General features: G+C 41.1%; 2 protein-coding genes across 9 annotated transcripts; one reads left to right on the top strand and one right to left on the bottom strand.

Annotated features, from left to right (window-relative positions):
* The first annotated feature begins 1583 nt into the window (after positions 1 to 1583).
* On the top strand, positions 1584 to 18401 carry LOC108237682 (fibroin heavy chain). 6 transcript variants are annotated; one of them, XM_037978616.1, is made up of 25 exons: positions 1594 to 1623; positions 1853 to 5433; positions 6999 to 7046; positions 7165 to 7191; positions 7501 to 7560; positions 7653 to 7685; positions 8698 to 8769; positions 8849 to 8926; positions 9611 to 9640; positions 9795 to 9839; positions 10670 to 11632; positions 13079 to 13141; positions 13228 to 13275; positions 13384 to 13440; positions 13991 to 14044; positions 14221 to 14253; positions 14348 to 14380; positions 14748 to 14792; positions 15603 to 15629; positions 15724 to 15783; positions 16078 to 16152; positions 16443 to 16475; positions 17034 to 17072; positions 17407 to 17463; positions 18124 to 18401. In XM_037978616.1, exons 2-25 carry the CDS (start codon positions 5367 to 5369, stop codon positions 18126 to 18128), a joined length of 2052 nt encoding a protein of 683 aa, XP_037834544.1. In that variant the 5' UTR covers positions 1594 to 1623; positions 1853 to 5366; the 3' UTR covers positions 18129 to 18401. The 6 variants fall into 6 exon arrangements, with proteins under 6 accessions (XP_037834545.1, XP_037834544.1, XP_017274781.2 ...); XM_017419291.2 differs by having other exon boundaries at positions 1596 to 1623; positions 13384 to 13404; XM_017419292.3 differs by lacking the exon at positions 14221 to 14253 and having other exon boundaries at positions 1595 to 1623; positions 13991 to 14032.
* Positions 18402 to 18551: 150 nt separating this feature from the next.
* On the bottom strand, positions 18552 to 24684 carry LOC108237719 (perforin-1-like). Of its 3 annotated transcripts, none has more exons than XM_017419344.2 (5): positions 24584 to 24684; positions 21808 to 22370; positions 21256 to 21394; positions 20966 to 21177; positions 18552 to 20005 (listed from the first exon to the last, which is right to left on the bottom strand). In XM_017419344.2, exons 2-5 carry the CDS (start codon positions 22338 to 22340, stop codon positions 19153 to 19155), a joined length of 1737 nt encoding a protein of 578 aa, XP_017274833.1. In that variant the 5' UTR covers positions 22341 to 22370; positions 24584 to 24684; the 3' UTR covers positions 18552 to 19152. The 3 variants fall into 3 exon arrangements, with proteins under 3 accessions (XP_017274833.1, XP_024862423.1, XP_024862424.1); XM_025006655.2 differs by lacking the exon at positions 24584 to 24684 and adding an exon at positions 22474 to 22999; XM_025006656.2 differs by lacking the exon at positions 24584 to 24684 and adding an exon at positions 22494 to 22999.
* Between the last annotated feature and the right edge of the window lie 51 nt (positions 24685 to 24735).

Below are 24735 nucleotides of genomic sequence, written 5' to 3'. Positions count from 1 at the left end.
TATCAGAAAGGAAAGTCTTAAAAGCAGACAGGGTGTCAGCCTCACGGACAGAAACTGGAAGTTGGACCCTGAGGACTGAAAGCTCCGCCTCCTGTTCTACTTTTAGAAACTCTAGGAACCACAAGTAAACCTGCAGTCTGAGAGCGAAGAGCTTTGTTAGGAAAATATGGAACAATAAGATCTTTAATATAAGATGGACTTTGGTTGAGAGCCTTGGATGTTAGGAGTGATCATTAAAATCCGTCCAAATGTTCATGACAGATTTTGCTAACAGACACAGGATCGCTGAGGCCACGTGTCAGACTCTGTTCCTCGGGGGGGGTCGCTCTCCTGCATGTTTCAGATGTGTTCCTGCTTTAAAAGAACAACTTGTGGACCTTCTCCTGGAGAACCTGAGGATTTGGTGAGGAGCTGATTAAACCGTTTGAATCAGGTGTGTTGGAGCAGGAAAACCTAAAACCTCCGGGACGGTGGAGCCTTGAGGCCTGGAGCTGCTTAGTTGCAGATGATTGACAGAACAAACCGTTTCAACAGGTTCTTTGTTGGAACCGAAGGAGCAGCAATCCAACCAATGGGTGTGGAGGCTGCACGCACGCAGAACCTGGAGGAAATGTTTCAGACTCGACACACAGGGATTTGTAAATACCCTCCATATTATCCCTTCACACCCACTCGGTCTGTCAGGGTTCGGTGCCAGCAGAAAGACGACTGTTGGTTGTGTGCAGCGCAGTAAGTGTGTGTGATGTTGGACCGAGGTGAAGGAAGACTCTGTCAGCTTCAGGCGTCTTGTTTTCTCCCACCTGAAGCCGAGGCTCTTTTGATTCGGATCGGCTCACATCTGAGCTGTTTGTTGAGTTTATTTTCTCCATGACAACCACTTCTCTAATGTTTGTCATGCAGACACTCAGGACATTTGAAGCAGGAAGAGAATCCAAACCAGACGGGAATAGAAATATTCAAATGATTCGTTTTAAATCCTAATTTGAAAGTTAAAATTCAGAACAGATTTTAAAATCTTATTTTAAACATTCAAAGCTCTCAACAACCAAGCTCCATCTTTTATTAAAGATCTATTTGTTCCATATTTTCCTAACAGAGCACCTCGTTCTCACACTGCAGGTTTACTTGTGGTTCCTAAAGTTTCTGGGAACCACAAGCTAATAATCTGCTAAGTGAAGTTACAGCGGGGTGGTATAAAGTGACGGTTCCCAAAGTTGGGGTCTTGAGAAGATCTACTTTAAAGGGTTAATAGCATATTTAGCCTTAACTGTTTGTATATTTCAGAAATAGTCAGAGTCATGAGTGTTTGCAGCATTTATTTTGTAGGTCCAAAGCAGAAAAGTTGGGGAACCTCTGGTCTTCAGACGTGGGGTAACTCTGGCTGCAGGTCCCTGAACAGGAGTTCACCTGACTGATGTCGAGTGTGGAGCGTTGGAAACTTCCAAATCCCGTGCAGACAGGGCAAGTGGACTGCCTATCATCTTCTGAATGTTTATTTACTGTCTGGCACAGAACGAGTGCACTTAAGCACACCTCCCAGTTTTACAGTATGCGACTTGTTCAAGGTGTATTTTTATTTCCAACTCGTGGAAATGTACGGAGCTGCTGGCTGCTGTTTTCTTTGTGAGTCCTTAAACTGATGTCATGCTCCTTTCTTGTCTGTTCTACTTTGGTTTTAAAACACTTGCCCCAACATCTCTGACCAAACAGCCGGTTTTCTGTTTGGGTTCTTCAACAACAAAATGTGCTATTTGACCTGAAGAGCTGCCAACAAGGTTTTGATTGATACCTTTCAGCTGAAACACCTGCCGAAAAGCAGTCACTCAGTAGGTCTCTTTGTTTCTTTCCTTAGACTACACGCTCCGTGGAGCTGAACCCAAATACAGAGCTCCCTGGAGGTGGTCCTCAGTGCTTCTCAAGCTGGAGGAAGAGGAGCATGAAACCTCAGATAAACTCTGCTGTTCGAGTCCCGAGGCTGAGAAAACTGGCCTCGCCACAGCTGAAGATGAGTAAAACTGATCATTTTACTTGTATTAAACTGGTTACATAACATAAATTTGATCGAGCCTAAAAGTTTAATTAAATATAAGTTTTCTTTTCATGCATATGGACCCATTCACTGCAGTAGACCTGATACGCTTCGTTTATTAAACATGAAGGCATTTTTAGTTGAAGCTCTTGTGACAACGATGAATTCTTGCAATAAAATAAAATCCTCATGGTCGCTCAGGGACCTGTCTGCATCCATACAGACATTTTTCAAAATGTTTTTCTGCTGAGTTTGTGCATGTCAACTACATCTACATTTTGGTGAGAAATGAAGAATTTCATTTCGCTCAACTTCTATCCTAATATTCTCTATCAGCTCTGTAGCTTTGTTGGTATTAAGACCTCGTCTCCACACTAACTATGAGATGGTCTGGATGTTTTATTTTCATGTTGCATCATCAGCAAACTTGATTTGTGCTGAATATAGCGGTCCATTCATGCATTAGCAGAGTAAAGATTAAAGCACCGAGTGCACATCCTTGAGGAACACATGTCTTCCTACTGACACGTATTATTGGCTGTTTTCTTTCTGACGAGAAGCACAAAATCCAGTTTCAGAGTGAGGTTTTTAGTCCAAGCAGAAAGAGATCTATTAAAAGCTGCTGTGGGATGGCTGTGATAAAGCCTGATGAGAGGCTGATGAAGAATGTTTTATCGAAGCTATCATTTTTTCACCAGATGGGATACGACTGCATTTAGGACATATGTGATTACATAATCTAACCAGTTACATTTAAAAAATTTGTCAGAGATTTTTATAGAAATGTGTCACAACAACAAATTCCTGCGGAGAAGAAGCCCTCCAAAAATTATCATTATTATCATTAAATTATCAAATTATCATTTTTTCAGGAAAATGTCAGCTAACGCAGCTAACAAAGCTATGCTAACAAAGCTATGCTAACAAAGCTATGCTAACAAAGCTATGCTAACAAAACTACAATTTTAATAACACAACCATGCAAACAGAAATCCATTTTTGCTGACGAAGCTATTCTAGCAAAAACACATTGCTAAGAAAAGCTATGCTAACAACAATGCATTTTTGCTAAACCTATACTAACAAAACACATTTTTGTTAATTAAACCATGGTAACAAAAACATATGTTTGCAAACAAAGCTATGCTAACAAAAAGCATTTTGCTAACACAGCCATATTAACAAAAACACACTAATAAGAAGCCATCAATGACATTGTTTGTTTGTTTTTCCCATATTTCAAGTGGCAAAAAAGTAAATGCATTCAGATTATTTTAAACAGCAATAAGTTGTAGAAGGATTAAATAATTGTAAGAAACATGAAGGGACTGAATTTCAGTAATGATCCCTTCAACGTTAACCACCAACCAGGCCGTAAATTCTCTTTACACAAGAGATGTTTTCTTTTTTTGTTCTCAACCAACACAAAAGTCCATCACACGCACACACTAAGGACATATTTCTGTATAAAAGTCTGCACATTGAGTTTCTAATATGGAACTGCAACCCAGATGTGTTTCCCAAAACTCACACCTCCTCTTTCTTCTTTCCTCTCACAGCTTCTCACTCCACTTTTCGGTGCTTCGACGTCTTTTTAAAAAAAAAAAAAACCTGCCCCGCTCCTTATAGATGAGACAGATGCGGACAGATAAATGTTTAGAGGTGAATCATGGATGAAGGAGTCGTGAGTCAGACGGGGGTTGTGTTATTGTCTTCTGCTCTGTACCACCAGGGAAGACGATGTGGTGGTCTGCACGTGTGGCTGGAGTTTTCCGTAAAAACAACAGGCTTCTTTCACAGTTTAATCATAATATGTGGTTTTCTAGTTTGCATTCAATGCTGTCGTGCCCAAGGTTAGGACATAAAGTTTGCATTAAGAAAGGACATATGAGTAATAAAGACGGCCTGATGTTATAGACAGTCTGCACTTTGTAGCCTTAAAGATCCCAATGAAAGCCATTTTTCTGTAGGTTATGTCATGAAAATACACTGAAACCATATTTTAACTAAGCTGTCTGTTTTTAAATCAGCAGCGTGTTTTCATATAAACATTTATTGACATTTATTTATTAACTGTGGAGTCCCAAAGTCAGGCGCTACCCCAACATCCACACAAATATAATAATGATGTCATGTTTACTTTGTAATTTCCCTTTTTTTAATTTACCAGGATATTTGAACAACACAAACGGATCCTGTTGATGTGCTCTCGTGTGGTTTTTTTTGTTTTTTTTTTCTCAAGGATGTGATGATTAAGAAAAGAAACAGCTCAGCAGTGTTTAAGGCTGGGAAATCTGGAGGGGGGAAAATGTGGAAAACTTTTAGACTTTCTTTTTTACACAATACACTGTGTTCATTTTCATGTTTAACTTTATTCCAAAATAAAGACGTTTTTCCTTTTCTGTTGTCGATCCAGTTAGGAACAGATCTGAGCTTTTGCCGGGGTGCTGTCGTATCTAAACATGAGGCGTCATCTTCTGGCTTCGGAACCAGCTTCATGGACTACAGAACCCAAAAGAGACCGGTGTAGGACCCAAAATGTTAAAATTATGAAGCCTCCCAATCAGCTGAGACCAGCCATAGCGTCTGTGTGAAGACAGGGTCCTACAGAGCAAACAAAGCGGATCAGTAAGACAAAAGTCCACCAGCCTCATAATCAGAAGACCGAAACACCAAGAAACTGGGAACAAACACGAATAAAAGAGGACTACTCAGATCTTAAATCTGTGACCCCGTGCTCTAACACCTCATGGGTCAAGGATGATCCCTATTGATTTCAAAGTCACGGGGTCAAAGGTCTAGGTCACAGATGACCCCTGGTGCTCTAACTCTTCAACCGCCTTGGTGGTTGAAGTGCGCTCTCCACTTTTATTCTTGGTTTTCATCACTTTATGGCGCCTTTTTAAACATTTATACTCAGTAAAATAAAAATAAAAAGTCTCGGAGGGATTGTGAGAAACGTTTCTGACTTCTGCTGTCAGATAAACTGTGTGAATATCCAAACTGTTGGCTCACAAGTCTTCCACAAAGGTTTGCTTTCTGTAGGCAGAATGAGAAATGTTTAGGAGAAGAAACGAGCGTTCAAAGGGTATACGAACTCTCCCTTTATTTGCACGGACATGTGTGTGTGATATGTACATTCTCAGCTAATGGAAACACACTGCTCAGTCAGATGTGTGTGTTCGCTGGTCGGTGGGAGTGTGTCAGAGAGAAACCCCCCTCTGTCCAACATATATAAGGGCCCAGAAGCAGCGATGCTTTAAGTCCCAGCGTTGTGTTTGTCGAACTTCAGCTGCTCGTCTCTCAGAGTTCCTGTCCTCGCTCAGATCGCTTCATCATGCTGCTCCGAGCTCTGCTGCAGACGTCGCTGCTCCTCTGGTTCGCTCAGCAAACTCTGCAAGGCGGTAAGAAACGCACAACTCATGTTTGTGATGTTTGTGATATTCCTCATTTAGAGCTTTAAAAATATTCTGCATAATTTGATTTATTTACTTCTAACAGCTTAACTTTAAACCACCTGCAGGATCCTGCTTTGCATGTTTCACATTATTTTTGTTTTTACTCTGTTTCTTTTTTCCTGTAGTTTTTATAACTGAAGATTTATAAGATGCTACACGAGTATAAATCAGCGTACCTACGTTAATTAAAACTGGATACATTTTAAAGAGAAAGTGTTCTGAAATATAAACAAGGAAAAGATTTTCTTGCAATTAATATTCTGTTTGTTTTAGAACAGCTGCAAGGATAAAGTCTTTATAACTTATGGTGATAAATTCTACCAGAAATGACTTTAAATGTGTGAAAAGTTGTTTAATTTCACAGTTGAGGCTCAGGTGGACGGGCGTCTTCGGTGACTCCGTCTCACTCACGTGTCAGATCTCGTCTCAGATCTCGGCCAAGTTTCTCTCCTCTGATTTCACAGAATCAAAGGAAGTGATAAAAAAGTGGCAGAAGCAGGAAAAATGTGGCGGCTGAGCGCAAAAAGACGTTTGTTCTCTGTCTCCATCAGAGGAGGACTTCATGCTGCTGTTTGCTGGAGAAAAATCCATCAACATTTAGTTCTCCCACATTTAATATCATTTATAGAGTTTATTATTGTCCAACTAAAGGTTTATTATTCACATAATTTGTTCAGGATCTTTATTTTATAACAGATATTACAAAAAATGCAAGTTTTACTAAATGTTTTACCCTATGTGTAATAAATTCAGACTTTTACTGAATTCAATTTTTACTTTTTTTTTTTTTACCATAAAGCAAAAAGTAGCAAAACGTCTCAAGAAGCTAAAAGAATAAAAGCCACAAGTAGCAAAAGGCTAGCTAAAAGCTAAAGTAGCAAAGGACTTGCTAAAAGCTCAAAGCTCAAAGGACTAGCAAAAAGTTAAAAGCAGCAAAAGGTTAACTAAAAAGCTAAAATAGCAAAAAAGTAGCTAAAAACTAAAAGCAGCAAAATGTTAGCTAAAAGCTAAAAGTAACCAAAGGTTAACTAAAAGTTAAAAATAGCAAAAGGCTAGCTAAAAGCAGCAAAAGCTTTGATAAAAGCTAAAGGTAACAAAAGGCTAACCAAAAGCTAAAAATAGCTAAAGGTCAGCTAGAAGCTAAAAGTAGCAGAAGAAGACAAAATTGGAGAAAGTGCTCAAAGTTTTTTTTAAAGGACCTGAAGAAATCTGAGTGCATTTATATGAGGAAAATATTTGTAAATAAAATTAAATATTTAAAAAAGTTTAAAAGTAATGAAACCCAAACGTGACGGCTCCGATCTCCTGAGTAAGATGAACATTTTGACGTCCGAGTGTTTAAAACGGCACAAAGTCTGCAGAAGTTGTTAGATTTTAGAAAAATAAAAACAGGAAAACAACTATGTAAAAGCAGAATCTTCATTCCCACAAATATCTTTTAACTTTTAAGATAAAACTCTTTGTTTTTCAAGAAAACGTGGCTTATTGTTATAATATTCTCGATATTTCAGGTGTTGCACCTCAGAATGTGGCCTATGGCAGAGCGCTGCCACTTCGAGGTACGACAATAATGTTTGCTTTAAAAACAAGAAGAAAATTTAATTTCTCATAAAAACATCAGACATGGCTGAGGAGCGGAGCAGAAGTTTCTCATTTCAGTGTCTTTTTGTCTTTTAGGTGTTGGCGTTGATGTAAAACCTGGAGGTCAGTTTGTCTCAAATGCATTTATAGTTAATTAATGTCACATTAAGGCAGCTAATAATGTTTAAATCAGTCCAGGAGATTCATTTATTTATGCAGGATGTACAAATGTGTGTTTTATATTCTCTCTCCAACAGATGTTTATTTATCTGTATGTTTAAAAACTTGTTTAATCATCAGTTTTGTATAAAATATGAGATTTAATGTCAGATTAGATGGACTTCAGGACTTACAAGGAAAGGTTCTTTTTTTAAAAATTCTTTTAAAGTGCATTAAGAACATAGATGGAGTCATCTTTTCTTTTTTCCTCAGTTACTGGAGCCCTCGGAGCGCTGGGCAGCAGATATAACACAAAAGCCATGAAAACTGGAAGTATGTTAAACTTTTTCTGAGAACAGCGTTATTTTCTGACCCATCAGCCACAGAAAGACTCATGTTTGTAATTTTATCTTTTTAAACCTCAGTTGGACGTTATCCTGCGGCTCACCTTGGTGTTGGTAAGAAATGAGCAATTATTTCAATTTATACCAAAACTCAGAAGCATCAACAAAATCTAAAAACTCTTTTTATTGCCTCAGTTATCTCATTATCATTTCAAAGAGAAATATTGGAATATTACCAATATGTAACAATACACAATACAGCATGGTACTTACTGGGTACGTACAAGTGCGTACCCAGTATGCACCAGTATGCAGTAAATTACAGATACTTACCTATTAAGGACCAGTTACATAACCAGTAAGTACCAGGTATGTACTTGTTAAAGACCAGGTACATACCTGGTAAGAACCAAGTACGTCTCTAACAAGTACCAGGTACTTACCCATTAAAGGCTAGATATAACACCTGTTAAGGACTGAATACGTACCTGGTTAGTACCAGATACGTATCAGAGGCATACCCAGTCGGCACCAAGTATGTACCCGTTAAGGACCGAGTACATACTCGATACGTACCAGGTAGTTGCCTTCTAAGGACCAGGTACATACCTGGTACCTATGGGAACCTATGGGATGTACTATGAAGTGACTTGTTACCCTGTACTTACAAGGTATGCACCTGGTACTTACAGGGTACATTCAAGTGTGTACCAAGTATGCACCAGTATGCAGTAAATTCTAAATACTTACCCATTAATTACCAGTTACATAACCAGTAAGTACCAGGTATGTACTTGTTAAAGACCAGGTACATACTTGGTAAGAACCAAGTACGTCTCAAGTAAGTACCAGGTACTTACCAATTAAAGACTAGATATGTACCTGTTAAGGACTGAGTACGTACCTTGGTAGTACCAGATACATATCAGAGGCATACCCAGTCGGCACCAAGTATGTACCCATTAAGGACCGAGTACATACTCGATAAGTACCAGGTACTTGCCTCTTAAGGACCAGGTACGTACCTGGTACGTACTGGGCTGTGTCATGCATTGCTGCTGAATATTATCCTGCCTCATTTGGGATAACGTGTCTGAAACTAGTTTTTATTTTCTTGTTTTTCCAGGAGGCTACAGATCTCTGGGTTTGGGATCCAGAGGCCTGAGGCAGGGTGGATATGGAAGCCAGGGAGCCTACGGTACCCTTGCCTCCAGAGCTTCTTTTCCTTTTATCGTCCTCTCCGTTGTCATGTTTTACACATCCTGTTGTGGTTACAGGAGCCAGTCTGGGGACAGGAATGGGACTGAGGCCAGGACTTACAAATGGACTGGGACTGGGCCAGACAGGGAAACGTGGTGAGGAAAGATGTTAGATCTAAACTGTTATTTTGTCTGTGAGTGGAACAAATATACCTGTCTGTACCAAGGCAGAAACCCCCCACAAATAATGATTTCTTTATGTTTTCATAATAAGAAGCTATATATAGATCCACTAAACCACATTTCTAGCATAAAATTTGATAAAACCACACATTATTACTTTACATTCAGATGAAAACTTTATTCAAATCTATTAAAAAGTGTCCAGATGCCATGATGTGGCCAGAATTTGGACAAACATCTGAAAATTGTTTATTTTACACGTGAAATGTTAACATTTTGCATCTTGTTGGGCTTTTCTCTGTCAGAAAGTGTTTTTTAAGTGTATTTTTCTGCAAATTTGAAACTTCTGCAAGGTTGTTTTATCTTGTTAGAGACAGATAAATGTGATAAAACCACTTTTAAAATACTCTGACAGTAAAAGTATGCATATTAAACTTGTGCTTATCCAGTTTCTGGTTGTTTTTAGTCACAACCAGAGAAATCTTGGCAGTCAAAGCTGTGTGCAGAACTGAATGCAATCTGATTTATGATTTTATTTCTTTAGTAAGAGCTATTTTCTCTTTGATAATTCTCAGATATAACACTGAAAATGACCCATGTTTGCATCTAAAAGACGTGTTTTTTAAAAATAAATGAACTCTGGGTTTGTCTTTGCAGTTTATGGTGCTGGTCTCGGCACGCTTCCAGGTACGTCGTCTCATTTTACATTTCCTCCAAGCCTCTGCTTGTTTGCTGTTAACATGTCTGTGAAAATGATTTAATGTTGCAGAAAACACGTCCACTTAGTCCTGACAGCGTTTGTCTGATTTAAAGATAAAGCGGCTCCTTATCTCCTCTCCAGGTTATGGGACGTTTGCAGGTGTTGGTTATCCTGGCGTCCGACCAGGTGAGTGCAGCATCAGGACTCATAGGGTTATAAGAGTTGTAACTTTTATTCTAACTCACTGAAATCAGAGCCTTTTAGAGCCGATGTTGCAAAGATGATTTGATATTTGTTGGGTTTTGTGTCAGTCAGTCCATATTAGAAATCATCAACATGTCTTTTCTCCTTTAAGTTGACTCAGTTATCCCTTTTTACTCAAAGTCCAAGAAAATACATTTAAAATCCCGAACAGCTGCTTGTGGTCTCTATTGGCTGTCTCTACAACATGTGTTTATGATTCATTTACTGTAAAATTAATGCTGGTTTCATCTACCATAAAAATAAAAATATCACTTCTCTGTTTTATTTTTTTGCCAGCCTGTCTGAGCTTCAGGCGTTTAGTGTTTCATCTTTATTTAAGAAAATACTCGTTTTGCAAAAGATGCAGATTAACTTTGTGATTGCAACAACCTGGTGCTCGTATATATTCATCAAGATAAAAAAATAAGCCTTTTTGCAGTCCAGAGTCTTTGTCTTGTGTTTAATGGCACTGACATGATTTATGTGTCATGTCATATTTGTGTTTTTATATTTTTGGAATGACTGAATAAGCGTTCTTCCACAGTTTGTTTTATCTTTCTGTTTATTTCTTAATCCTGGTGTTAATTCTGCTCCTTCAAACTGGACTAACGTCAGACCCTGAAGAGTTTGGTTTTTCGATTCAGTTCCATTGAAGCGCTAAATATTTTGTGGATGAAGGGTTCTGTTGCGCACTCCACTAATCCCAACTAGGATGCACTGTTGTCTCTGAGCCTGCAGGAAGTTGAGAGTGCATGATGATATCTCTCTGCCAGGTGTGTCTGCAGCAGATTTGGGCGGACCTGAGGTGTCCAGTCTGGGCCAAACTCTTCAAGATCTTAAAAGAAAAAAGAGCAGAGCTGAAAGTGAATCGTACGGAACACATGACAGAACGGTCGGACCCGAAACGCCCATCCAGAGGAGAACCAGTGTGCTTGGCCCCACTGTTCCTCAAATACATGCAAGAATTGAGGTCAGAAACCCTAATCCAGTCATGCAGGCATCAAGTCTTAGACCCATAATGCCTTTCGATAAGCGTTATAAACTTCCTGGTGCTGGTGTTTCACAACCACATTGGGGTAACGAGTACGAAGCTTTTAAAAGGAAGGGGACAACAAGTCATGAAGCTACACTGGCAGCAGCAGGTGTAGGAAGACAACTTCCTGTTGATGAAGACATCAGACGTCTGGATTCTCCTCAGGTTTATGGCCCCAGAGATTCATTCATTCAAGAAAAACAAAATGCTGAAGACTGTGAGTCAGAGGTGTCGGAAGTCAATCGATTTGGGCTTTTGGGATCAGAAACTCAAAGAATTCAAGGTTTAGTACCGCAGCTCCATGCAGGCAAAATGGGCAAATACCTCGGACGCACCAATCCACCATCACAAGAGAGAACCTATCATCCTCCTTCACAAGGTCAAGACCCCAGAAGCAAATTATTCTCCACCGTACAGCAACAAGGAACCAGAGATTCTTTATCTGCTCTAGCAAACAGGCAGGACGCTGAAGGACTGGGAGCTAAAGACAAAATTAGACCCAAAATCAGAGACCAGCACTCTGATCCATTGAACCCTGGTGCAAGTACAACTCAAAGCTTAGGCATCACCTTAGCTGAGGAACAGGAAGGTCAAGACTTTATTGAAGGGGATGCAAAAGATTTTCCTCAAGCTGAACCAAATACAAGAAAGTCAAAACCTCTTCATATCCCTGGTCAGGCTGGGGGGAAAACACAGGCAGCAAGTAAGAGACAAAACTTCACCTTATTAACCATAAACATCATTTTGTGTAACATATTTGTCTTTTTTCCCCCATTCAATCTTGAGATCAGCCCTAAATATGTTTCTTATTTCTGCTTTTAATTTACGTTTGTTACAGTCAGCCAGTTTTATTTTCATCTAATATTCACACTCAGTCTCCTGATTACTGATTCGGCTATTGAGACCAAGAAACACAAATCATGGAGTTAAAAAAGAAAATCTAGGCTTAATGTGGTTCAGTGTTGTTATGCATATGTCTTGGTTTGTGCATTTCTGGTGGTTTAACGTTTGACTTTGGGAATTTTAGGAAAACTACAGTTCATGGAAGTTACTGAACTGTTGCTTTGCAGCAAGAAGATCCCTGGTTGGACTCCTGGTTGGGAAGATTCCTTTCTGTGTTGAGTTTCATGGATCTTCTCAGAGTTATCCAGTTTTCTTTTTTTCTGGTTGAGAGCTGTAAAAAGGTGGAAAGCTCCCTCTGGTCAGGGGTCAGGGGTGAGTCTCTGCCTCAAGTGGAGGAGTTCAAGTATCTGGGTGTGATGATAGGTTGGAGTGAGAGATGGAGCCACAGATCCGGGCCTTAGCAAAGAGGGCGTTGGTCCAGTCTGAAGAAGGAGCCGAGCTCGCAGTTTATTGGTTCATTTACGTTCCAACCCTCACCTGATCATGACCGAAAGAACGAGACTCTGAATGAAATGAGCTTCCTCTGTAGGGTTCCTCTGGGCTCAGGATAAGGTGAGGAGCTCCATCATCCGGGGCAGCTCGGAGTAGGTCAACCTCTGCTTCGAAAGGAGTAAGCTGAGGTGGTTCAGGCATCTAATCTGGATGCCTGGGCACCTCCCTTTGAAGGTTTTCCAGGCACATCCCACTAAGGCAGACCCAGAACTCCCCGGCGAGGTTATATATCCTCTCTGGCCTGGGAGCCCACCTTGGGACCCCTAAAAGGATCAGTATTGTGCTGCTGGATAAAGGGATGTCTGGGTTTCCTTCCCTAACTTGTAGCCTCTGTGACCCAACTATGGATAAGCAGCAGAAAATGGATGAATAGACTCTGGTTTACTCCCACAGTTTAAACACATGCAAGTTAGATTATCTTTGGTACCTCTAAATTGTGTCCATGTGGCCCTGTGATGTGCCTCGTCTCTCATCCCGTCACTGTTGGAGATAAACACCAGCTATGGGCCTGAACAGGATCCAGCTTGTATAGAAAATGGATGGATGAATAGAAGTTAGTGTCCAGTGGAGAAAAATACAAATAAAACTAATTCCTATCAATCAAAGATACAGACATTTATGATTTATAGAGACAGTTTTAGCTCTTAGAAGCATTCACATCATCCTAGTGAATGAGACATGTTGTCAAGGTTTTCCAGCTGAAATGGGACACATCCACAGTAAATTGCTCAGTTTCGCTTGGATTTCTCTGCAGGTTATATCGGCGGGGCAGGGAACTACCTGGGAGCGAGCCTGGGAGCTGGAGGCTATGGAGCAGGTGATGTTTGGCGTCTCTTTCAGCTGATGGATGCCGTGTTGTAGATAAAACCCACCGGGGTTAAAGATGTCTCCTGTCATGTACAGGTCTTGGACAGGGAGCCTACCTGGGAGGTGCAGCTGGAAAACTTGGCGGTAGGTCTTTTAAATTTTCCTTCTCTTTGTTTTGGAAATGAGGACGAGCGTTGACCTGAGAGCATGTTTTAACGTCTTCCTGTCTCTCTCTCTAAATCTAAACTTTAGCTGCTGCCGCGCTCGGACAGGGTGGGTATCCTCACGGGCTTCCAGGGAAGTCAGATGGTAGGGTTGTTTTTTGTTACCCTTACTGCTTAAAATGTCACCTTTCGAAATGTGAAGAAGCCTAAACGGCTGATTAAACTTTGGATTTAAATTGGTACTTCAGAGAGAGCTCTTACTTGAAGCATCTCTCACAGACACTGTGATTCACAAGTTTGTTAGAAACCACTCTGAGATGGAAATTTTATTCAGAACGTGAACCCTGGCGAGGGCAGCAGAAACTCAGAAGCTGCCTCTGCTTTGCCTTGTAAACGAATCATTTGCCTAAAGAACAACAACCTGAGTCAAAGTTTCTCTTCAGTTTTCTTTAAAGATTATACCAGAAGCTTTCTTTCCCTTGCAGCAAATATAAATAATGCTTTCAAACAACAAGTAATTACGCACAAATCAAACAAACTGAAACTGAAACCCTCTTTTTTGTGGGCACATGAAAGTAGCTTCCTTTGATATAAATTTAGAGGCAACCAAATCTCAGATCTGTTCAAAGCAAGACGCTGTTCTTCTAAAACTAAACGGCGTTTCTTACAAAATGTTTGAATCGATGTTGACACAGGTTACGGTGATGGAGCAACAGGATACCTCGGCGCTCTGGCAGGTAACGGATTTGGTAAGAAACTCAAACAGAATCTTTCATTGCAGGAAAACACAAATAAAGTTTGTGATACTTGCATAACAGGAGATATTTTCTGCCTGGTGTTTAGAGCTCAAAGCCTTCTCTGTCGTTGTTGATTTTCAGCTCAAACTGGTTTTATTTTAAGGGACTTTGTTCTGCTTTTTCTGCAGGTGGAGATCCTGCTGCTAAAGCTTTGTCTGAAGGTTTTTGGCATGCATGCACAGAACGCTTACATATATATTTTTTTAACTTCTAGTCTTTAAAATGTTTCACCATAAAGTGTCTTTATCTCAACAGGTTACGGGAATGGATACGATGGCTACGGAGCTGGTGAGTGCATCATTAACTGGGGAAAAAAGGATTCAATTAGAGACATGATGCTAACGAGACAGATTACAGGTTCTGTGAAAATGCAGAACCTAACGATTCTGTTAGATGGATGTTTGAGGGCTGCAGAGGAAAGACTGACCTGCTGTAATCCTTTACCAGTAACCAGTAAGTGTTAAAGCTGTCATGGCTGACGTCTGCTGATGGTTACTGTGGTCTCATATCCACTTGGTGTAGCTATTGGATCTTATTTTTAAAATCTGACCTGTTTATTCTGACTTCCTCCAGCTGTCAACAGTCTTTCTCACTCGAAGGTTTCAAATTAATTCATTTTAAACTGAACATGTTTTCTTTCTTCCTGATGTTTCAGCTCTGAGCACAGGAGGTTATGCAGGACCGGTCCAGGGGGCGTACGGTAAGAACTGAACCAATATAACAAGAGATAATCATGTGACTCAGGCCAGAAACTTTATTTAATACATGCAGAAAAACACACAATCAAGCTTCATGGGTTAGTTTTTATATATTGTTTCTAATTGGGGTTGTATGGAGTCATTTGAACAGTCAGTGTCTTATCTGCAGCAGACAACGCTCAATGCTAGCAATTAAAAAATCCCAAATAACTTGTTTTTTCTCTCCAAAGAATATCAGTTTGAGTCAGATGGTAATATGGAACAGGATGTGTTAGCAGTCATGGAGCACGTCGTTAGCGTAGCAACACAAACATCATCCAGATTAGAAAACAGTGACAACAAAAACACCTGTCTTATTCGAATATGAGAAGGTGTACATAGACATCAAAAGGTGTAAAGTTTAACATACAGTCAGGTTGTTTTAGGTTAGCTTGACTCCCTGCATGAAAATTTCTCCTTAGTTCTCCACATTGAGATTGCTCCGGCTGCTATCTTCTGCAGAAAAGTTTCTGACTGCTCATAACACAAATCTGCAAATAAGCTAACGCAGTGGTATATATATATATATATACCACTGCGTTCTTCTTAGAATGAACTGGCTTTACATAACCACTTGAGAAATTTACGACATGGACAGAGACAAAGAGCAGAGAACTGAATGTACCCCTGAGTAATGAAGGTCATCCATATCTATGATCTACTGTTTAATGTTTTTTTAAACTGCAGCACCAAGACAGAATGCATGCTAACAGGAAAACAATGAAACTTATGGTCAAAGAGTTTTATCTTCTTTTTATTCATTCTCTAAACAGGACTGGATTCAACTGGTGGCAAATATGGTGAGTGACTACGTGCGTTTAAATGCACGAGTCAAACTTTGCTTGAAACCGTGCAGGTTACAGAATAGAAGACGAGTCCTTGTTTGTCTCGCAGGAGCTGGAGTTGCACAGGTGCCTTATGGGAACGCTCCGGTGATTCCTGCAGGACTGGAAGGTAGGAAGGAGCGGAAAATGCACACAGCTTCATGTGCAACTACATTAGCTGTGAAATCGGCCTACGTGAGCAAGGAAAACCAACTTCACCACAGTGTTTCATTCATTTGTCGAAGACAACTGATGCCTCAGTTGGTGTGAATAATTCAGCAGCACCTTGCAAACTGAAATATCGTCACATTAGTTTAATGCAATAGTTCTTGTTCTCATGCTGCAAAACAAAAAGTCCCCCCAACCTGAAAGTTGTGAAATCCTGTCAGTTTGTGACAGCTTCACGGCTCTGCTGATCTTTCAGGTACCGGAGGCTACCCGTATGCCACTCAGCAGCTCAGCCTCGGCGCTGAAGGCGCCAAAACCGCCAGCAAATATGGTGAGACTGAGTGACAAAGTGTGAGCTAAAGTGCCAGAAACTGTGCGTGATGAGAGAAAAAGCCGTTATTTTGGGTGTTAGTTTGATTTTCCTGCACCAAATAAACTCCCACTCAGGGTAAAAACAAAAGAAGCTAACGGTTACTTCTTTTGGCGAAAGACAAGATCACCGAAAACATAAAACTGTTTCTGTCTGTTAAAATGTAACATTAAAGGCCTGAGCTGAGCGTCGTTTTTACCGTTTTAAAACTTAATGTTTCCACTGTTAAACTCTGTTTGCTTTGGTTTTAGGAGCTGCTGCAGGATATGGAGCTCAGCAAGCAGGTAAATTAATTCCCTCCCGTCAGTACGTGTTGATGATCCAATACCCATCATTCCTCCAAGGAATGCATATCGCCCAACGCTTTTCATGCCAGACTTTCAGACTAAGATCATCTTATGGCGAGAAACGATGGAAATGCAGCTCTGTCTGATGTAGACGACTCTCAGCTACTACCACACCAGATTTTAGCTCAATATCTGCAATATCCACCCAATTCTCTGAGATATTTTGCTAACAGAGAACCAGGATTGACTCCAACAGTCTTCACCAAGCTTTTAGGCTTTTAGGGTTGTTGGGGATGATGCTCAGCTGCTTCCACTCCAAACTGTAGTTCAATATCCGTAAAACTGACTAAATTAGAGCCATTTCTGTGTTTTCTAAGATCAGTTGGCAGCGGCGGCCATCTTGAATAGGGTTGTCTCTAAAAGCTAATCAGTTGTAGATGCTCATGCATTGATTGCTTCCTGAAAGTTTTATTAAAATAATGAAGTGTATTTTTTGGGACCCGTAGGTTGAGGTTATTAACTTCCTGCTCGTTTCTGTCCCGTTTGTTCGTTAAGGTTTTGGTGCGCAGCTTGGAGCGACTCAAGATGGCCTGGGTAAGGCAGAACACCGGACTTCCTCCCACTCACCTCGCTGCTTCTGATAATCTCATTCGGCAGCGTCTTCTTGCGAAACATCCGCAGCTTTCATTTCTATTTATGGTGTGAAGTCAGCGCCTGAGGGCTTCACGCTGAAACTCCACCCTCAGATCCAAAATGGTTTCTAAGACTGAACTCTGCTCCAGATGTTTCATGTTCTGAACGTGCACGTTGACTGAGTTTACGCTCGCGCTGGAAGCTGGCGTCAGGTTTCTTTTAGGAAGTGCTTAAAAGGAGTCTGGCGAGATTTCACGAATCTGTCACTAAACTGAGTCGTTTTTACTCTTCACAGGCGAGCAGGCTGGGAAATATGACGGCGTGAATGCTGCCCTTGGTAACGGGTTCAAAGGTCAGAATGAAGAATGAACGACCTCATTCAGTGTTTCAGTTTCTTACTGGATGTGTTAGAGCTTGAAGGATGTGTTGAGGATGACTCTCAGCTACTACCACATCAAACTTTAGCTCAGTGTCTGTAAAACTGACAGAGTCTGAGACATTTTTGTGTTTCCTGATACTAATTAGCTGTGGCGCCCATCTTGAACTGAGCTGCTGTAGATGTGCATGAAATGATTAGTTTCTGAAAGTTTCAGTAACATCTGTCCAGTTGTTGATGAGATATTTTGCTAACAGACTAATATTTAACGGCCAAGTTTAAAAACAGATTTTCTGCGATCATTTTGCTCTCACAGCATGAGTTGGGTATTAGTCACCAAAGTTTAGCTCCGTATGTGTTGAACTGACTCAGTTGTAGTCACTTTTGTGTTTGAGAAGATTGCTTAGCTGTGGCGGGCATCTTGAATGGGGTTGACTCCAAAAGATGATCAGCTGCAGACGTTCATCCAGTTATTACTTTGTGAGAGTTTCGTTAAACTCTGTGCAGCAGCTTGTCAGATATTTTGCTAACAGACAGACAAACTCAGACAGAGACAAGTGCAAAAACATTATCTCCCTTTGGGTTTCAGCGGCGGGTGATAATGACGCTCTTTTCTTCGTGTCTCTGTCTCACCAGGTTAATCAGGACGGAGCTCTTTAAGTGGATCATCTCCATGTTTGCAGTGTGAAACATTTTCACTGCTTATTATTGTTTGTTGTGGGTTTTTTTTTGGTGTGTTTTATGCTTCTGTTGTGTGGCCACTTTGTCTTTTGATTATTTTGTTTTTTTTTCCTTTAACTCCATATATTTCTTTGTGAGTTGAAACGTGTTGCGTCAAAACTGGTGACAAAAAAAACAAAAAAACAACCTAAAAGTGTCACATGATGTTCAATAAAAGCTTCTGAGTCAACTGACTTTATGAGCGTTCTTTTTAAAAGGTAAAATGAAACCTCATCCGTATACAGGAAGCCTCACCACTTCCTCCAAACAACTGGCAACGCTGCGTGCCTTAAACACAATCTGACCGAAAACAAAAAGCACAGAGATCACAGAACACAGACAGATCCGATGATATGCTTTTATTTTGGATAAATAGGAGAAAGATGCACAGAGCTGCTCTGGGATTAATGAACGTTAGACACAGAAACACAAGAAGAGTTACATAAAAAAAAGGAAACTAAAATCTGCAGAAAGCATCTGAGTGACGTTTCTGCTGCGAGCTCAGAGCTCCAAAGAGATGCTTTTCTTACGAGTTTCTATAAAACCTCAATAATTCATTTTTCACAGCAGTTTGCACAGATGTTCGACTGCTCCAATTTATTTTAAAGCTGTGATAAAACACACAAAATTAAATGGATTAGTAATAAAAGGGCTTTAATCCTTTTTTCTCAACATCCTTAATAAATAAAAGTAAATATATTAAATTTTCAAAAATGCAGCATGAATTCTGAATGACTTCACTGGACTGACTTTCTGCAAAGAAAGTATTTGGAAATAAAGATAAAAAGCTCAAAGCGTACTTTTACTGAACGTTTCGATGATTAAAATAGTGCAAAGTCTGCAGAAGTGACAGAAAAATCAGATGATAATCTGCTGAAAGCTCGGTTTTAAATTCCAATAGATTGAGGGATCGTTGGGTCATGTGAAGCAGGGGTGCGTGGTTCGTTAAATCAGACTCTGGTTTGTCGGCGAGCTCGTTTTCTCCACAAACACGCCCATCTTCAGCAGCATGGCCTCGGGAATCGGGTGGGCGTGGCGGGACACAAACAGCTTCTGCAGACTTTGACTCATGGGGGATGGTTGGTACTCCGTGCATGAAGCGCCGCTCAGATTTGGAGCACACTTGACTTCCAGTTTGATGTAAAGTCGGCCATGCTGCAGGGAGCACACGTCTGCATTATCTCCGGCAACGAGGGCTTTCTGACAGTCTCCCAGCAGGTCGTCGTCCCAGCCGCTGTCCTGATCCCAAACCTCGAACCGGACCGTGTTTCCAGAGGAGATGTCTCTGGAGCCCAGGTCGATAACGCTGTTCCAGTGGGGGTTGTTGTTGTTGCCGATGACACGAGTACGCCGTTCGTCCTTTTCAGGGAGGATCACCTTCACGTAGCCGTCCGTGGCGGTGGTGTGGTCTCCCCACAGACCCTCGGCCCGCTGCACTGTGATCACGACCCGAGCCATGCCCTTCCGGGTCGGGCAGCAGTCCGAATTCACAGCAGGAGCGTTGTGGCATTCGCAGACACAGGGATCCTTGGAGTTGCTCTTGATTCCAGTCTGACAGCGTGCGCTGCAGTTCCTCCACAGGCCTTTCTCCAGGATGTAGTGGCTGATGGCAGCGCGGAGGTTCTTCCTGGCAGGAGTGTTGACGGGCAGCAGCTCATGAAGCGAGTCCAGCGAGTACGAAATGATGTCAGGATTCTGTGGGATCATGCTGAGCCACTCTTTGTAGGCTGATGGATTCTTTTGAGCAGCAAAAAGAAGGTCTGGCTCTGTGGTGATGCCTCCTTTTATTTCAGTGAACCTGCGAAAGAAATCGACTCTTAACCAAGACAGAGTTGAAATCCTAAGTTGTGAAAATGTAAAAAAACAGAATGAAATGATTTGAAACTCTCACAAACCCATATTTTATCCACAGTGGAACAAAGGAAACATCTAATGTTGAAACTGAAGGATTATACCATTTTCTGGAGTCATTTCGAAATTTTATGATCAGTCTGTAAACATCTGGACCTGAGGTTGTCCCATTCTGTCTGTAAACATCTGGACCTGAGGTTGTCCCATTCTGTCTGTTCAACAGTCCTGGATGGGAGCAGATGTTGTTCTAAAACCTGGACTAATGCACCCCCATACCATCAGAGAGGCAGGCTGACCTCAGAACAGTTCTCCTCTTTGGTCCAGAGGAGACACATCTGTTCACATCTGGCTTCTTCTTTGCCTGATAGAGCTTTAAGCAGCATTTGTGGACGGCACGGTGAGCTGTGTTTACAGACAGTGTTCCTGAGCAGAACCAGAACCAGAACCTGACCTTTGACCTCAGATATTCAGATTCTTCTCAATCGTCCTTTGAGGAACATTATTCTGAAATTGTTCCACTATCTTTAGACAGTTTCTCTCAGCCTGGTGAACCTCTGCCCATCTTTCCTTCTGACAGATTCAGCCTCTGAAATGTTCTTGTTATCACCACTCCTCTTACTAACCTGTTGATAATTAACCTAATTAGTTACTAAATGTTCCTCCAGCTGTTTCGTATTCATACCACTTACCCATAAAACCTTTTGTCACCCCTGGAACAACCTTTCTGAGACGTGCTGCTGCCATAACATTCAAAATTTCCTATTTCCCCCCCCAAAATTGTACAGTTTCTTAGTTTCTCTACTGTGAATGAAATACGGGTTTATGAGATTTGCAGATCATTGCATTCTGTTTTTATCGACATCTTTCACCCCGTGCCGTAAACCAAACATGAAAGATGTGTTTTTACCTGTCATTGAAGAGGTCAGAGAAGGACTTCTTGTTCTCCGTCTTGTCCGTTTCCTTCTGGCAGTGCTTGACTTCTGTTTTGACGTTAGCTTTGACGTTCGCGGACGCCTCAGCTTCCAGACACATCTGGACTTCCTCGGCTCGGAGGCCCTGCAGGCTGGCCTCGCACTGCTTGATGCTGGTCACAGATTTCACACTGCCCCCCAGCTTCACCTGGGATCACAAACACACTCAGCTCTAACGTCCCTCTCTGCTGTGCTGCTGCTGTTAACCTGTGCTGACAGAGCTCACCTTGGTGACGTAATGAGTGCCAAAGCTTTCGATCAGTTTGTAAAATCGCTTCTTGTATTCCGGTGTGTAGACGCTGGGAAGCCTCTTCAAGGCTGTTTTGAAGTCTTTGTGCAGCTTTGGGGAGCTGGTCACTCTGTAGCTGTTTCCGGTGAGACGGCAGAGACAAACAGACCAGAAACAAACCCAATTTATGTAAAACGTTAGAGAAACAGAAGTTTCTCTGTTGATTGTCATATTGGTACGCAGGAGACACAAGTTCAATGGATGAATTTTGATGCCCAAAATTATTTTTTTTTAAAGAAATGAGAGAGAGACAACAAGGTAAACTAAACGTGTGATGAAATTAAAAAGTACCCAAAGGTTTTAAACAAAGTGGGTGATATGCATTCCTTCACAGACTGCTAGGCTTTTCATTTGGGGACATTTGTCTGTCTGGAAACCAGTCTTTAGATTGAAGTGTTGTATTATTTGAAAGCTTGAGAGGTTTTCTGAAAATGAGTTTTGTATTTTAAGCAGTTTGTGTTTTGGAGACAGATTTAATGAGAATCTTACCTGTAGAACTCACAGGACATGCCGGTAGTTGCGAAGCTGAACTTGTCGTTCTTTGTTTTCTCCATGGAGTACTCGGCCAGTTTGGAGTGGGTTCCTGCCAACATCACTGTTCCACTTTTGTCTGCCGTTTCAACACTCAGATCTGTCTTCCAGTTGTTCTCCACCGAGGAGGAGCTGGAGCTGACCAGAGACTCGCTGGATTTGTAGAGCTTGGAGGACACTGAGGAGCTGCAGGACTGCTTGGTCCTCCAGTCCACCACGGACAGGGGCAGCTTCTGCTTTCTGTTTTCCATGTAGGGGTTGCTGCACAGGGTGCAGCTTTTATCTTTACTTTTCCACTTATTCATGTCGAGCACGAAAGCTCCTTTGCGCTCCATTTTGGTGATGTCGAAGCCTTCGCCGGCTAAATTGGAACCCGGAGCAAAGTCTGCTTCCAGACACTGTTTGGGTGTCCCATCTGTGCACGACTGATACGTGCACAGAGGGAAGGACAGAAGAAGGCCGGCACAGACGAAAAAACTCAACAGGAACATGTTGCTGTTAATTTGGAGGGTGGAGAGATGCTGGGAAAGAAAAGAAAAGCGACACAATGAGTCTATTCAAGTCTATTCAAGATGGCCACCAAATCTAACTATTCTAAAAAACACAAAAATGACTTTAACTCACCCAATTTCACAGATACTGACCTAAGATTTGGTGTGGATGGAGCTAAGAGTAATCCCCAAAACATATTTTAACTGTTTGTACAAAATCTGTTTCTCGTCTCTTTGGAGTCGACTCTGTTTGTCTTTTAGCAGAACTATCTAAAAATATCTAACGACTCGTTAAGGAAACATTCACTGGATCTACATCTGATTACGTTCTGGAGACGATTCAGTTCAACTCACAGCTAACTGACCTCAGAAAACAGTGGATTTTACAGATCCTGAGCTCAGACTTGTTGTGGTCTCTTCTGAGAGTTTGGCCCAGTTCAAGATGTCCACCACAGCCAGCTCATGGCTACAACTCAGGTAATTTTACAGATACTGAGATAAAATCTGATGTGGTAGTAGCTGAGGGTCATGTCGCGATCCGGCACATAATATTTTCAAGGTTTGACCCAAACATCTACAGCTCTGTCCCTTCTCAGTCTGAAAGTCTACCATGAAGGGCGGCGGGCGATATGCATTCCTTCAAGGAGGGTTAGTTAGTTTAGGTTTCCTTGTTTCTCTGCTCCAACACACCTGATTTGAATCAATGGGTGATTAACAGGCTTCTGCAGAACATGAAGAGGTGATTTAACCTCTGAATCAGGTGTGTTGGAGCAGAGAAACAAGGAAAACCTGCAGGATGGTGGCCCTGAGGACCAGGACTGGACACCTCTGAGGTAAAGAGAATGATTTATTATAGATGGCATCATGTGTGAGGTCTTTTATCACCTCTTGCTGTGAACCAAGTTACTTTTTTTATTTTGTAACATCAGTTTTTGTCCCAAACTCTGATCTGAGTTGAGTAAAACTGATTTCATCTGGTGGCGTTTCCTCAGACTCTGTTTTGATTTAATGCAGCTTCATTTGTGGGAGTCTTGTTTTTGTTTTTTTTTAAAAAGATCAAATCTTTCAAAGTCTTGCTGTTTCGGTTTTACTCTTTATCAGTTTTCACTCTCATCTTGGCAGCACGGCGGCTCAGCAGTTACCGCCGTTACCTCACAGCAAGAAGGTTCTGTTGCTCATGTCAGGATTTCGGTTTTTGTATTCACTTTATTGCTTTTATTGTCTTCATAAGTTTGATTTTATTCAGTTATCTTTTTTCACCTGCTCCTCATTATCACTCACCTGTGCCCACTTCACCTAATTCCCCTCTGCTTTAGAACCCGGCCCATGTCCGGTTGTCCCGCTCGTCTTGTGTCTCAGTTTGGTTTTGCTGCCACGTCAGCCTTTGTTTTTGATTATCTTTTATTTTAATGAAAGATGAGTCTGCGCTCTGGGTTCGCCTCCTGCATGACAGCTCAAACGTTTTTCTACTTAAATGACTTATTTTCTATCAAATGCTTCATGAACAGGCTTTACGCTCCTTAAATGTTCCTGGATGAGCAAAAAATAAGAAATGTTTGATGAAATGATAACTTTGATTGTTCTTTTATTGCTCCTGAGGCCAGTCTAGTTTAAGTCTCGTTCATAAAATGATCTAGGATTACATGTAAAACCTATACATTTACTCATGTCTCACATGTGATGTCCCATTTACCGTCACAGTTTGAAGGGATTATATGTCGTCTACATGTCAAAACTCAAAATATCTTAAATTCATGTCATTACGAGGGGACACCTAAATCTAAATTGAAGTAATGAAAAAGAAATGTTTCAATCAGAACTCATAAATAAACATTTTGTTGTTACACACTTAAATAAAACTTTCATTAAAAGGCTTAAAAAACATTATAACAGGATTTCCTATTGCTTACATAATGCTCTTTGTAGAATAAATTTAAATGTGCATTGATTTTCCAATGCTTTCTTCTTCTTTTTTTTTTTTAACTTTTATTACTTCCAGTTGTATCTTTTTAGAAAACTATCTTGTACTGATAGCTATTTTTTTAAAAGACCCAAAGATGCGTCTGTTAACCCAGCAGAGCTCCATATCTGTGGCTGATCAGCTTTTTGCTGCTTTCAGACTAAACAGATGCACAAAAAAAGATATTCTGATATATTATTACACGAAGTAATCCACTTGTGGGTGGGTATATTTAAGCAGGTAAGTAAAAGAATTTACAATGAATGCACGAGGAAAAACTCACCGATCTGTCGCCCGTTCACTCTGCAGGTCTGAAACTGACGCTGCGAGCAGAAATTTAAATGCTGGAGGTGGTGAGGGGGTGAGGTGACAGTGGTCTTTGAGCGAGCACAGGAAAAAAAAAAAGAGAGATGCTGTGACGGTTGCATGAATTAG

This window comes from Kryptolebias marmoratus, linkage group LG12, assembly GCF_001649575.2.
Source record: "Kryptolebias marmoratus isolate JLee-2015 linkage group LG12, ASM164957v2, whole genome shotgun sequence".
Classification (NCBI taxonomy): Eukaryota; Metazoa; Chordata; class Actinopteri; order Cyprinodontiformes; family Rivulidae; genus Kryptolebias; species Kryptolebias marmoratus.
The sequence above is the reverse complement of the archived record's forward strand: the minus strand, read 5'-3'. Positions and strand labels throughout refer to the sequence as shown.

Excerpts from the sequence above, each read along its gene's own strand:
- LOC108237682 (XM_037978616.1), top strand. The coding sequence starts at position 5,367 with ATGCTGCTCCGAGCTCTGCTGCAGACGTCGCTGCTCCTCTGGTTCGCT. Across the intron at positions 7,561-7,652 it reads AAAAGCCATGAAAACTGGAA|TTGGACGTTATCCTGCGGCT; the intron begins GTATGTTAAACT and ends TTTAAACCTCAG. Across the intron at positions 9,840-10,669 it reads TTATCCTGGCGTCCGACCAG|GTGTGTCTGCAGCAGATTTG; the intron begins GTGAGTGCAGCA and ends TCTCTCTGCCAG.
- LOC108237719 (XM_017419344.2), bottom strand. The coding sequence starts at position 22,340 with ATGTTCCTGTTGAGTTTTTTCGTCTGTGCCGGCCTTCTTCTGTCCTTC. Across the intron at positions 21,395-21,807 it reads ATGTCCTGTGAGTTCTACAG|CTACAGAGTGACCAGCTCCC; the intron begins GTAAGATTCTCA and ends CACCGGAAACAG. Across the intron at positions 21,178-21,255 it reads GCACTCATTACGTCACCAAG|GTGAAGCTGGGGGGCAGTGT; the intron begins GTGAGCTCTGTC and ends TTGTGATCCCAG.